The 14092-nt window shown below is 45.1% G+C and overlaps 1 protein-coding gene across 1 annotated transcript in view; it reads right to left on the bottom strand.

Moving 5' to 3' along the window:
* The window catches only part of SPINT2 (serine peptidase inhibitor, Kunitz type 2), a 106974-nt gene that overhangs the window by 18075 nt on the left and 74807 nt on the right, over positions 1-14092 (bottom strand). The window contains exons 6-8 of the mRNA XM_069644531.1: positions 11552-11713; positions 3030-3083; positions 2771-2941 (exon numbers count right to left, since the gene is read on the bottom strand). Of these exons, the coding sequence (XP_069500632.1) occupies positions 2771-2941; positions 3030-3083; positions 11552-11713 (387 nt within the window). The remainder of the gene's footprint in view (positions 1-2770; positions 2942-3029; positions 3084-11551; positions 11714-14092) is intronic.

Consider the following 14092-nt stretch of genomic DNA (forward strand, 5'->3'; position numbering starts at 1 on the left):
TGCAGCCATTGTACTTTAAATTAGGCCCAGCCAGGATTGCCCTGATCCAGGCCACCCTGCCTCATATGGATCCCAATAGGATTGTTCAACCATAGGACTTCATTAATGAGCCCAATTCTCACCCAACAGGCCTCAGTTAGTACGCATGCTTTTGCATTACCTTTCAGTTTTGTCAGCCGCCTGACAAAACGCCAACTTGGTATCGCATGTACCCATGGCTCTGCCCAGGCACAGACATTTAAAGGTCCACCCTTAATTCAATCCAGCGGATCGTTTATACATATGGGGTGGGAGACACAATGGTGCCCACCACATGTCCAAGACCACCTTATCCAGCTGTTAAGCATAACTTGGCAAGCGGTCTGAGTAGTGGATGGCTTGTGCCACAATAACTTCCTGTGGTATTGGCGGAATTCTAGTGACTAATGTCACTGCAATTTGCAATCAAAATGCCATACTCCTTCCAAAATCCAATGCAAAAGTAACCTATATAAAACAATGCACTATTTAACACAAACTTTCACAAGAGAACAGTCAATCTGCAGCTGCATTTCAGATCAAATATTTCGTGTGGGAAATAGTCAATGAATGCATTACAACACTGCTCTCCAATTGTCAATGGAGAGGTCAATTCATGATGTAGTTTCTTATCGGAGGCAATGAAAAACTAGGTGCTGTAAGACTCACGTAGGTTGCAATTCCCTCTGCTAACCTACGGCCCAAAGCTCCAGTTTAGATACAGAAACAGCCTTCATACTAGTCAACAAAATCAAATTTGCATCCTAGGTTAACTGACAAAAGCTTTGTTAGCTCAGATTAAAATCTAGAGCCAGCAATTGCTCTCAAGGTTGCACATAGATTAGCATTTTAACACATCCATGGACACAAAGGATCTGTATAGGTAGCGATCCTCCTAGAAGGATTAGAATACTTTAATTGGTCACTGGATTCCCAAAGTACCATAGGAAGGTCTGTTGTGTTAGTATTTGCTGCGATTTTGATTTGTGTTGTACATAGGACATGGCGGAATTAAATTAATGCATAAAAACACCAAGGAAAATGCATTTGTGTCCACCGATCAGCTTAAAGATATTTACACCCTACCATTTATTCTGCCCATGCCAAGGTGACACCAGAATTGGTTTTCTGGATGGACGGTCATGGGATTCTGGATAGACCGTTCATCTTCGAGTTTCACATTTGACCCATTCACGAGGATAATACACAATATTTGGTTTGTGGGAATGCCCACAAGAAAAATAGGGTAGTTTATACATGTGTACAGTTTCTTACCATCCCTCTTTGATTAACACATTTCAGAAGGACAAACTCAATGCGTATGCCATTCCTGATAAATGGTATTTTAATACTAAGCACATTTCATTGGTCACCAATGTGGAGGTTTGCCTTTTTGCACTGTTCATTAATGATCTCAAATTACTCTTGAAACTCCCTTTGGCGCAGAAAGAATGATTCAACTGCAATAGACCTGATGAGCATCCCACCAAAGGCTACATTTGACATAGTGCAGATAAGAGGTAGTGGGAATAAACTGATTGAGATCAGGGGAACACAACAGATCGGTTAACACAACTCTATCATGCTCTGGATTAAATGATGCCATCAGTGGGATACTAGTCCAGTGGTATGACTACATGGCCATCAGGTCTAGAAATTGATTAGTGGACCGTGAGCACCCCCCTCCCCCCCCAAAAAAAATATCAAGCCAGACAGTTAGCACTTCAGATTTAGGAACACATTACATGTGGGAGACCTCCCTTTCTCCTTGAAATGGCCGTTTCATAGAGAGACCAAACAATACTGAGGAGTGCCACTGAAGCAGACTCACTTCATAGTCTGATCTGTAATCTGTGTGGGTGAGGAATCTTCTCTAGATTTATTATGCAAGTACTTTTCATGAATGTTGATAGGCTAATGCCCTCAGTGTTGAGGTGGAAAGGGTCAGATGGAGACCACTCCAGCCCCCTTTTCTGTCCCTATGGGTCATAGATGTCACTTTGAGCCAATCACCTGAAGCCAGTATTACACCTCCGGTTTTAGACCACTGCAAATCAAAGGTACCAGGTTACCTACATTTATTTATCGGGTTAGAAGCCCCCCCCCCCTTCTTTACGGTAGCAATACCATTTGTCAATTTGGACCTTTACAGTACAACAGCCCCCAATCCGGTGGAAGCCAAGACAAGGGGGCAATTTTGTTCAGTCACTTGGCAGACACATGAGACTTGTTCCAAGCTCTGGCCAAGCAAAATATTTAGCCTGCCCAGAAAAGGTGGTCTTCACTAGATTGGGTATTCACATTCAGGGAAACCAGACCATGTATTACCCATGCTGGTGTGATAAGGAACACCCTATACCTTTTGACCAATGGGAAACTGTGCTCAAAACATTTCATGCAATCTTTTAACTTGCCCTAGCTTTGGAATGAGTGCACAGATACTCCACCTGCAAAGCCCCCCACCACTCAAGTCACCTACCAGGAACTGTTCAGCATGCTACTGCTGTAAATCCTAGCACCCCTGCATAAAGATTTTCTAAACCAACTGTTAGCTATGCAGTGGCATACAGCAACTCTGTTGCATAAAACCTATGTCGGTAACGAACATTTTAAAATATGTTCCCATCCCTATGGGATGATTTGAGGGCCTCAAAGATCCATTGCTTCTCCATCAGGTAAAAAATTTTTTTTTTGTAGGTAAAACAAAAACATTGGAAAAAAGAAATAAAAGCAACAACTCAAAATAACATACCTGGATGATCAACACAGTTTGTGTTGCAGTCCTCTACTGAGAAGTAGTTGTTCTTATTTCCCTTGCAGCCCCCGTAAGTAAACGTTAAGCAAGAACCTGTAGTAACATCGTAATACCAACGGGGAAATGCTGCACGACAGGGACCAGTAACTTTGCCAACTGCACAATATTCTAAGAAAGCAACAAAATATAATTATATGTTTAGAAGGAACAAAGGCCATAAAGCATTTATTTGTAATGAGACTGTCTAACTACTTGCCTTGAAAACTTCTACCCGTTTCTCCTTGCAACTTTTGTGGGTCAGGCTTGGAAACTAAGGAAAAAAAAAAATACAATGTCCGAATATTGCAGTGCTTTAGTCAAAACACAAACCGTAAGAAACACATGAAGGCTTGACAGCAAACTACAGGTGTGCGATTCGTGCTTTGATGGATAATGCATTAGCTGAGAGACTAGCAAAAACCACAGGGTTGAGTCATTTAGGTCACATCTCCTCCAGGACTTTTCGCGCCCCCCATAAAATGGTGCCTTTGTAACCTGCGCCAGATATTGATAAAACACCTACTGCAGAACAAATTATTCTACTGCATTACATAATTGTAGGATATACCAACAATATATCACTTGAATAAAGAGTAATATAATGGATCTTAATATCTGCTGAAAGATGATTAGAGCGCACTATAACGATTCTAAGGGAATTGTACAAAAATGTCGACCTGGGAGTTGCAACGGCCAAAAATGCAGACTTTCTTTTAACCTCCCCCCACCCCTTAGACCACATATATGTGGGGGGGGGGGTTTAGAGTAGATTAATAGATTAATATGGGGGCTGCAGGAGAGGGGAGGTCTCCCCACGCATATATTTGTGGTGTAAAGGGTTACAAAAAAAGTCGTCATTTTCGGCCGTCGCAATAATCACATGGATCCGATCCAAGTTCTCCAACCAGTTTTCAGAAAAATCTTTATGATCACTATACCAAAGAGTAAGGTTAGTGTCATAGCTCATCGAAAAAAAAAAAAAGATTTCATAAGGTTTGGTGCATAATACAAGTATGCATTTGTAATTATACGACAAACAGCTTCCCTGATGGATAGATTTAGCCGAAACACGTTGGGCAAGGAGCACTCCCCATTTTACAGTAGAGGATTACAACTATTGTCATTAGAATTGCACTATAACAAGTTGATTTTGCTTTGGATAGGAATGTGCCTGGACAAAAATATCTATACATTTTATTGAAGCTATACACAGGCAGGTAATGCTGTTCTGAAACCACCAGTATGTTTATTTACAATATTAATCGCAATGTTGCCAATAAACAATTTATGAAACTTAGCTTGCAAGACAATTTCTCGGTTTGAGAGATGGTCTCAATCTTTGAAATTCAGTGAGAAATATTTAGAGTAATTTGCTAGTAGTCCTAACTCCTGGACACCTAAACGCTCAGTAAACAGAAATGATCTTAGTAAAAATAAAATAAGTACACAATTTAGTCGTTATAGTTGTCCACTCATTTGCGAGTCTAGTAAGCCATACATTTGTCGTTTAAACCGCATAGTTAGAAGCAGTCAGTATCAAAGTCCAAGGCCTGGTTTCAGCTAGTGGAGCAGACATTTTGCCTGCAACATAGTGTGCATAAATCCTTTTCGATTATGTAAATCAGCATTTACATAGAGCTGGGGTGCTACATGCAGAGATTACAGCACAAACAAGGTAGTTCTTTGAGGTGAATAACCTGGCCGATAGCTCCTTTAGGAACAAATGGGATGCTTTTAAGGCCACGATATAAGGGAAATACCTGGCCATTGGCACAGATTTAGCAAGGACGAGAAAGCTGGCGGGTGACATTGAGGGAAGAGCTTCGAATAGCTGATGCACAAAGTAGGCAGTCAGGGGCTCTTAGGCTCTTGAGAAAGGTTAATGCACTGAGGTGAACAACAAACAAGAGTGGAATGTTCCCTCCTGAACATGAAGCGTATGCTCTATGAAAGGGCAAATAAGGCGGACAGGCGTCTAGCACATGTGCTAAGAACAAAGCAGAGATGCAGGTTCAAAAAGGGAATTGGGGGCAGGGGTCAAAGATATATTGGCCACTTTACACTTAACTCACAGCTAGGGCAGGTGCAGGTTCGGCATTGAACAGAGTGTTAAGGAGGCTGATAGTAATAAAGTGATGGCGGACCAAAGAGATAGCTTGGAACAAACTAGAAGGGCGGAGGAAGTGCTGAAGGCGATTAATTGCTTGGAGCAAATAAAGCACCCGGAGAGTTTAGTTGAGGGATACTGAAACATTTGGTCAATCTTAACTCCATTTTCGCTTTGGGTAGGTTGTCAGAATGAGCCACGCAATGATGCAGGAAATCCCGAAATTGTGGAAGGATCCAGAGCTTTGCAGTTCCTATAGACCCTGGTATGACTCCGACCTGGCAACTCAAGTGCAGAGTTGCTGGGCGCAAGTGTCAGGCTTCAAGCAACTCCTCTGACAAACTGGCCTGCCGCCTGCTCCAAAAGCAATACAGACTCCATCTGCTGCAAGAAGAGTGCCATATCTAAGCATGCTTCTCCGCAGCCACCAACACGGGAGACAGTTAAAAATAAAATCAAAACATTTAACAAAAGCGTCAAGAAAGTCACCCAGGCCTCTGCACCTCTTTCCTCGCACTTCAAACCAAGGCCATACTCTCCTCTACCGCACACCATTCTACCTCACCTTCTCCAGGGCCTCCCATGCCCCCCCCCCCTAACTAGCCCACCTTTTCTCCCATAACACCGGATGTTTCTGTACGAGTCCGCTCTACGAAAGTCTCTTCCAAACAAGTGCTGCCCTGCTCCTCCAGAATTTAAAGACAATAGGATCTCCCTTGCTCTTGGACAATTTCTGAAACAATCCTTTGCCACCGAATCTTCCCCCTCCCTCCTCGAGCACTCCCTTGTGCACCCTCTCAAAAACCTGCCAACCCTTCCTGTCAGGCAAACTACTGCCCTATCTCTGCTACCCCTGCCAACTCTTGGAAATGCTGGCCATCTCCCAGCTTATCCACCAAACTGAATCTGTTGGGTTGTCTTCACGACAACCAGTCTTGCTTCAGAGCTGCCAAATGCATGGAAACTGGACACCTGTGAAGATTTGCTCACTAATCTGGATTCCAGCTCCTCCAGTTCTCATCCTCCTCTTGATACGGTCAAGACACCATTGGCATCACTGACCTGGCTCTGGACTGGTTGACCTCCTTCCCCTTTGCACCGACCCTCCCAGGTTCAAATGGGCCCTTTTCTCTCCTCCATCCGACTCTTCACCTGTGGTGCCTCAGGGTTTTATCCTCTCACGCTGGCTTGTCAACATCTACCTGGCCCCTCTAACCCATTTGATCTCCACCTTCTCTCCCAATTTCCAGTGGTATGCAGATACTCATCTCTCCTTCAAGCTACCTTCCACCGCCGCCTCCTCCGGACTGCAGGTCTGCCCTTCAGGCATGGTGCACGAATGATCTCTGCCTTAATGCCAGTAATAAAGATCCTTCTCATCAGGACCCTGCGCCCTCCTTTCCTCCCACACACTGTCCACCCTCCTTCGTCACCCTCCCATGTAGCACAAAAACCTGGGCGTCATCTTAAACTCTCGCTCTCCTCATATGGACCTGGAGGAGGCCGACCTTCAGCTGCACCCCCTCAGAGGCACTCCCCTTTCCTCACCTTCCCCTACAAACTCAAGGTCTCCAGAACTGATAAGAGGCTGTTGCAGCAGTTCAGAACCAATCTGCCTAGCTCATCCTTTTGTCCACCCCCTTTCAACTAATCCAGAATAGGACTGCAAGACTTATCCTTGGCCTCAAGCCCAAGGACTGCATTTCTCCAGCTCTTAAATCTCTCCACTGGCCCCTGGTTGCTGCAAGGATCACGTTCAAGGCCCTCTGCATCATGCACAAGGCGTTCTTGGGCCTGGGACCAGACTATATCCAACTCTCTCCCTAAATACCTCCCTGATAGAACCCTTCGATCGTCTATCTCCAGCTCTTCAGAGAAGATGCTTTGCCAAGCAGAGTTTGGGGGTAGATCTCTCCTCCACGGGTGCCTTCCTGCCCTGCTCAGACTAGTTCTGGAAGCAACTAGACCTTCCTTCCCTCCCTCCCTCTTCTTCCTTCCCCTCCTCCCTGCTAATATCCCCATCTGCCCTAGACTGGTTCCCCAGGGCTCCAGCCCCCCCCCCCCCCATGCCCAGTCTACCCGAACACCCCATTCCCCTTATCCTGCACTTGCCCTAAAGGGACCCCCCTCCAGCATGCCTGGAAACATTCCAGATCCTTACCTCGCACTTGCTTGTGGAACCCCTTTCCCCATGCACTCTGCTTCCGCTGCACTCTTCTCTCTAGGGCCCTCTGTCCTGCACTCCCTCCTCCACCACCACCACCACCACTCCACCTCTGCACTTACACCATCCGATTGTCGCAAAGCCCATTAGGATCACAATTTATTTTGCCCCTCCCGCTTGCCTCGTTGGGCCTTGAAACACTTGCATATAGGCGCATTAAAAATTACCAATAAATAAACCTAGATGAGAAAATATTTGCAACAATCATAGCGACTGGACTGGAATCAGCGCTTCCTAGCCTCATCCACTCAGACCAAACGGGGTGTGTTCTGCGTAGGCAAACCTTAGAGGACGTTAGCAGAACAATCCATTTGATAAGACAAGGATATTCCAGGCTGATCCAGCTACGCTTTTGGCATTGGATACAGAGAAAGCATTCGGCAGGGTGGATTGTGACTTCACAAGGGAAGTACGGCGAACCCCTGCGTTTGGGACCAATCTCATTACATGGATTTCTGTGATCTACACAAAGTGAAGGTGAATGGCTGCCTGACCAACATTCAAGCTTGGTAGTGAACCAGGCAGGGATGCCCACTCGCTCCGCTTTAGTTTGCGCTCGTCATGGCATCAATGGCTAGGAAAGTAAGAATTATCCCGAGATACAGGATAAAGCTGGTCACACTGAAGAGAAGCAGGCTCTTGCGGAACATGTACCTTTGTTAATCGGAAACCAAGCCACTTTCCTACAGAAGGTGCAACTGAACGAGAGGCATGCGAGTCCGTATCAGGAGGATTTAAAGTTAATTACCATAAATCTGAAGAACTAACTAGACAGTATAAACAAACCAAAAGAAGCTCTACAAAGCACCTTAAATACCTGGAGGTTAACAAGCAGCAAATATTTCATAACTCTGACCTGAATTACAGTTCACTAAAATTAGGGCGGACCCGCATAGATGGGTTAAATTAACATCTTATGGATAGGCAGAACAAACACTGCAAAGATAAACACGCTCCCATGCCTGCTGTACTTCAGGCCCTCCCGGTTAGGATTCAGAGTCAGGAACTTCTGAACCTGCAGAAAGAGGCCATGAGCAGGAGTGGAAGCAGAGCCCCAAACATATAGATTGCACCTTATGACAGGTGGACTTCAGGGTCTGAACTTCCAGGGTTACTGCGATGCAGCACACCGTCGGATCCCTCAACTAAGCTGGCAGGTAATATGGCTGCCTAGACCTAATAGGTCACATTATATATAAACCCTGTAACTAGGAGCAACAGTGAAGCATGGGGTGGGGGTTTAATGCTACAGCACCAAACGTTCCCATCTCCCTTTATGCCTATATAGTATAACCCTGAATGTTCCCTTCCAAACTCACCGGGGGCAATTCCCAAATGGGGACAAAATAAAAGGATGGTGTGTTGCGGAAAGGTTTAGAAATTCAGGGGTGAAATAATTTCAGGATTGCATGCCCGATTCACCTAGGAGAGGAGGACAGCTTCCAATAATCAGGTTAAGCACTGGGTAAGGACCAAGGACTAGAAAGGCTGCCACGACAATTACCCCATTCAAAATAAATTATGCACCTCCACAACAGTTACAAGTCTTATATCATAAGTCTTATATCATAAATATACATAATGCGCTCCTGCTTGCTAGATCATGGATAGGGTCGATTGCATGACAGCATGGGCTAAAGAGCTGGGAATGTGGCGTTTGTAGCGCACCTGGCAGAAAGGCTTCCTTTTGTCCCGGGGGTGATGTTATTGGGGCTACCCATGAAGGGAATTTGCTGTACACCAAGGTTGGGAGAGCGATTTAAACTATATTCCTGGAAGCAAAGTTGATAATAGCTGCACAAGGAGTGATCCTCCTCCCATCCAAGCTTGGCGGACTAGTTTGTGGGCAATACTGGCCATGGTAAAAATGTTAACGAACTTAACCGAGACCTCAAACGCACTTGCTAGGAAAATGGGACATTGGCATTTATGATGTCAGATTACAGGAGAATAGATTTTCGCAAAGGTTTAGGGCACTCAATTTGTTCGATATTTCTTCAATGAATGATTTGTGAAGATTTAGTTAATGGAATTTTGTAGTTCGTTATTCTGAAAGCCACCATCTTCAGGGTATTACAAAGTTGGCTTGAAGGATGGGAGGGGCGCAGCATGATGGAGATTTAAAGATTTGCTTCATGGATACAAAAAGGATTTGTAATGCTAAGTGGTTGGACATTTTGAATAAAATACTTTTGAGAAGATTATGTAAAGCAGAGACCAAGTTTAAGAATGTGCAGCGCAAATGGAACAGGATGTTAAACTTACTAGGACTGACTTATACGCCTACATTAGCACCCTGGGATAGGCATGGACCAATCCAGAAGCTCAGAACATTTATTCCATTCCGAGCTCCCTTCGCGTTTGCCTCTTTTGCTCCCTCCCACCTTTCCAATACTGCCCCTTTAGCACCCACATAGGCAAAGTGAGAAGAAAAAAAAAATATGTACCCTTTCAGTCTGAGCCACGTCTGCATCAGGAGTCAGTCTTCAGCGATTACAAATAATCACTGAAGACTGAATCCTGGACAGAACAGATTTAAAAAAAAAAAAAAAAAAAAAAAAAAGCTGGTGGGGGAATTAGTCCTTCACTAAACGATAAGCTTTCAACACCACGATAAGCCTACAACACCGACATATAGGAAGGGGGGGGGGGCTTAGGGGGAATCAGTGTCGCCCCCAGTCACCAGTCCTAAATAGAAAGCAAAAACAAAGGTGATGGCTGGAAGGTTTAGAATGAATCTTGACCACTGGCATTGCTCTGGGCAACCCTCCAGACCACTGTTCTTCGCCTGCCAAGCCATTACAGAAGGTGAAAGTCCATATGCAAATCAGGCTTGGCCCCACCTCAAAAGGGGCAGTCCAGCCAGAACTGCTAGGCCACATCACTTCTGCAAGAGACCACGAGCATCCCCAAACATGTTTCGCCCTTGTTGGGGCTCATCAGTGAGGAGTAGCTTGGGTCTCTAGGCTGCTACCATTGGTGGCGGCAGCATGGCTGGACTCTTTTGCAATGGCGCAGACGGGCTAAAAAACAGTTGTGTGGAAGGTTGCCCAGAGCAATTGCCAGTGGTTCAGATTCATTCAAAACCTTCCACCCATCACTTTTGTGGTCACTAGTCCTAAATAACCCAGCCCCTTAAACTTTATGCAGAGAATAGACCATTAACCTTGGAGGCTTGCAAAAGAAAACTTAGGGTGGAAGAGCAGGAACAGTCCAGGCACATCCAGCTGAGGCACTGGGCATCACACAAGGCAGCCCTTAAAGCAGATATAAGAACACAGGTCTTGAACACTGGAGGGGCTTCAAAAGAAGATCTAAAAAAAAAAAAAGTGTACCAGCCCCTTGATCAGGTGGCTCGCAGCAGGGGAAAGAAGTGCCAGTGTTTTACCAGCCACAAGTGATGCCGTTTTTCACATCACCTACATCCCACAAGTCACCCCTAACAGCTACTGTTTCCTTGCAGCGCCAAAGCGGCAACTGGATCCAGATGAACCATGTATAAAAATAAGCTGTCCAACTGGTGACAACTGTTGTACAAGCTTCCTGTATGCCAATTCCCTACCTTAAATCCCTCAGTTTTCTTCTATGCATGACACCAAGGAGGTGAAAAGATTCCAGAGGGTTAACAGGTGGGCATTCTAGGACTATATGCTTCTCCAGAGGGCCTTTCCAGTCTACCCTAGCATTACAATATAGGCAAAACTCCATACAAACAAGAATACCTTCTCTCAGTGGGTGGAGCGTTAATTCATGAAAACTCGTTTAGCAGCTCCAGCATTTGCTCCAGGTTTACAAAATAGGATTACTTTCATACCAGCCAAGTTCATCCGGGCAAAATGGACAAAGTCTTCCACGATATTCCCTCAAACGTCCCCATCTTACTTCTTATTGTTATGCAATTCAACCTGAATCTCAAGATATGTTGTGTTCTTCCACAACAAAATATTAGGGCCAACTAAAATTGCTTTAGAAGAGGTTGCCAATTCTTAATTCGTTCACATGCGACTAATTGGCATAGTCTGAAAATTATGTTTGATAAACAATGGTGTGGCATTTTTTTACTCAAACATATGCCTTTCATGGTTACCTCTGCCATAACTTAGTGTTGGCCGTTTCCTCCACCTTCAGTCTTCGTCATTAGATTCGATTAAAGTTAATCGTTTTACCAGATATACGAGTACACCAATTCACCCTGAAATATTGACCGGAAGGAGCACATCACCCAGCAGAATAGGACATTTCTGCTAGTCATTGATTTTGGTGTGTCCTGGAATCACAGTAGTCTGACTGAACATGTTAATAATTACTAAGCCCCAATGTTAAACACAGGATGCTACATTTGATGCAACTGCTTTTGTAGTTCATGTAGCTAAAGTCACCAAGTGTTAAACACACCAGAAATACTTACCAAAGCATTTATCCATGCACTCGCTCTCAGACTGATAGTTATTACCATTGCCCCCACAGCCTCCATAAATAAAGGTGCTGCAGGTTTTAGTTTCAGGATCAAAATACCAGCGCGTAAATGATGCACGACAAACTCCTGTTTCTGGCTTGTGAGCACAGGAATCTAAAAAGATTAATGAGACACCATGAATGCTTTCTGGTTGCATTTTGGAAAGGCAAACAGGTATGACTGAGCATTTTAATTAGCAAGCTCTTCTCATCGTGCACATAATCCTCTCCCCACCTCCCCCCTCCTTCCCAGGTCCCTTTTTACCTCGATTAGGAGATTGGCAACAAGGCAGTTTTATTACACAACCTCCGTTCTACTCTGTTCCCCAAAAAATATACTGCCCTTGCAATTTTATAGCTCCAACTATCACCCAAAACGGAATGCAAGATAACAGACAGATTAGGTTAGTCAACATGTATTTCAAATACCAGAGGCCCTCTGGGAATGGCCACTAATGCAATTAGCTTTCAGAAATGTAGAACGAATAAGGCTCACGCACAATGTAGCCAACAATTGCATTTACCCAGCTAGGATGGAACATTTCATGCAATTACTTTTTGACAGAGCAAGGAATATGCTTAGACCACCCATTTGACAAAAGCCATTGTGAGACAAAATACAGGTAAGCATTGCATGCTGCTTCGTGAGGAGAGTACGGAAAACACTGCTGCCAACCAAGAATTCCTTTCTACTAGAACTAGACTGAACTACAACCATTCTTTGTTCAGCTACAGTAAAAGGTTAACCAATGCTTTAGTTGGCAGCAAAACGGAGCAAGATGTGCTAGCACAATAGTTAACAGTAACAAATTCAGGGGTGAATCTTTATAAAAATTCTCATAGGGCCGCAGGGAGGGAACATGGGATAGCAGTACAATTAAATACAAAAGAATACAGAGGGGGAAGGGACGGCCGAACCTACTATGCCTTCATCGCTGTGCACGACAGTCACACCCAGGAGATCCATCATGGGCATGGCTTTAGCTCTGCCTGGACTTGTGGTAGCCAGTACAATCTCAGGGATATCGTAAGTGACCAGGGGATGCTGGTTATCAATATCCATCATTGAGCCAGCTTTGGCATCACCCCCATTAAATCCACGTCCATGTGGGCAGTCCATGTCGAACAAGATCAGAAAGGTCCGAGATAACCAGCAGAGGGCCGAGTCGGATCATGCAGCTCCTTGGGGTCGAGTAGATGTCAGGGTGATCGCAGTCAGCCCCCCTCCAGCCACATTTGGACAAGAACAACCCTGGGTCAGGGGCAGTTTAGTCTACAAACTTCCAGGGAAAATGTCAACCATCGTAGTATTCCCTTGGCACAGGGGGTGGGGTAGGGGGCAATGTCAACTGCACCATTACTGTTGCATAGAGTCAATTCACCCTCGTTTGACTTGTGCACTTCCATTGCCCCCCTGTTACTCACAGGATCTAGGTTAACAGGGATTGTGAATGATCCAAGGAATTGGTGGATCTAATCAAGATGTTGGCCTCACCCACGGGTTTTGGTGGGCTCAGGGGTCTATTTTTACCATTACCAGTTTGGGGGTTTGCTTTGCGAATTATTCGCCATAAACATTTTCTGCTCGGACAGTTCAGGTGAGCCAGGAGGTGGCAGAGTGCTTAGTGTCGGTTATCGATATGCACAGGCAGTTAACCAGGGGCTCCGGGCAGAGATGTTACAGCACTCTTCTTGCACATACCTCAGCCACTGCCTTCCTGCAGAGTTTTGTGCAGGCCTGTGACGCAGGAACTGTGTCTCCCTCTTCGTGCGCCAAACACCCACACCCTTTCCTGTGGGCTTTGCCGTGGTGCTCTCGCCAGCAGCTCGGTGTAATGGGGCATGGCCAAATCAGTCAGCAGTATGGAGAGCCTCCAGGCTAAATTAACGCCTACTGGTACCAAACCACTTTAAATGTACAAAGCTATGGAATGGCTTAAGTAGGACATCGCTGGATTCAAAGTTTCACTAATGTTAGTGACAGAGAACAAACTGTCTGTACAAGTCTTGTTTGAATGCCTGTGGTTCCTGTGCAACTTTGTGGCACAGAAAAGTCCCAACTTTTAGATGCACTGCGCCTTCTCTTGTGAGCCAGAACAGCTGGGGGAGGTGGTCAGTAGCGAGTCAGGCTGGATCATTTTATTGATGGTGGGGCGATTAGCTGGTGGAGGTTCAGGCGGTAGCAAGGAGGACAGGCCTTGAAGAGCACTGGATGCTTGAGAGCAGAGATCCCCACTTTATCAGGCATACTATGAAATAAAGGTCATTCCTAGGTACAAAAACTCACCAGCAATGGAGCACGATACTAACCCCCTGCTGCTCTGCTCTCAAAGATCCCCAAAGGCGGCATTACCAGTTGTAAGCTAATAGCCAGCCACTCCACCTCTATTCTACATATGCACACAGCACACCATTTGTTACTAGTCAAGGGTAAACCCTCACTAGCTAGTATCAGGTTTAAAAAGAAACCCATTAACACCAGACGCCCCGCACG

Source organism: Ambystoma mexicanum, chromosome 2p (assembly GCF_040938575.1).
Source record: "Ambystoma mexicanum isolate Mex_15411 chromosome 2p, UKY_AmexF1_1, whole genome shotgun sequence".
In the NCBI taxonomy this organism is placed as follows: domain Eukaryota; kingdom Metazoa; phylum Chordata; class Amphibia; order Caudata; family Ambystomatidae; genus Ambystoma; species Ambystoma mexicanum.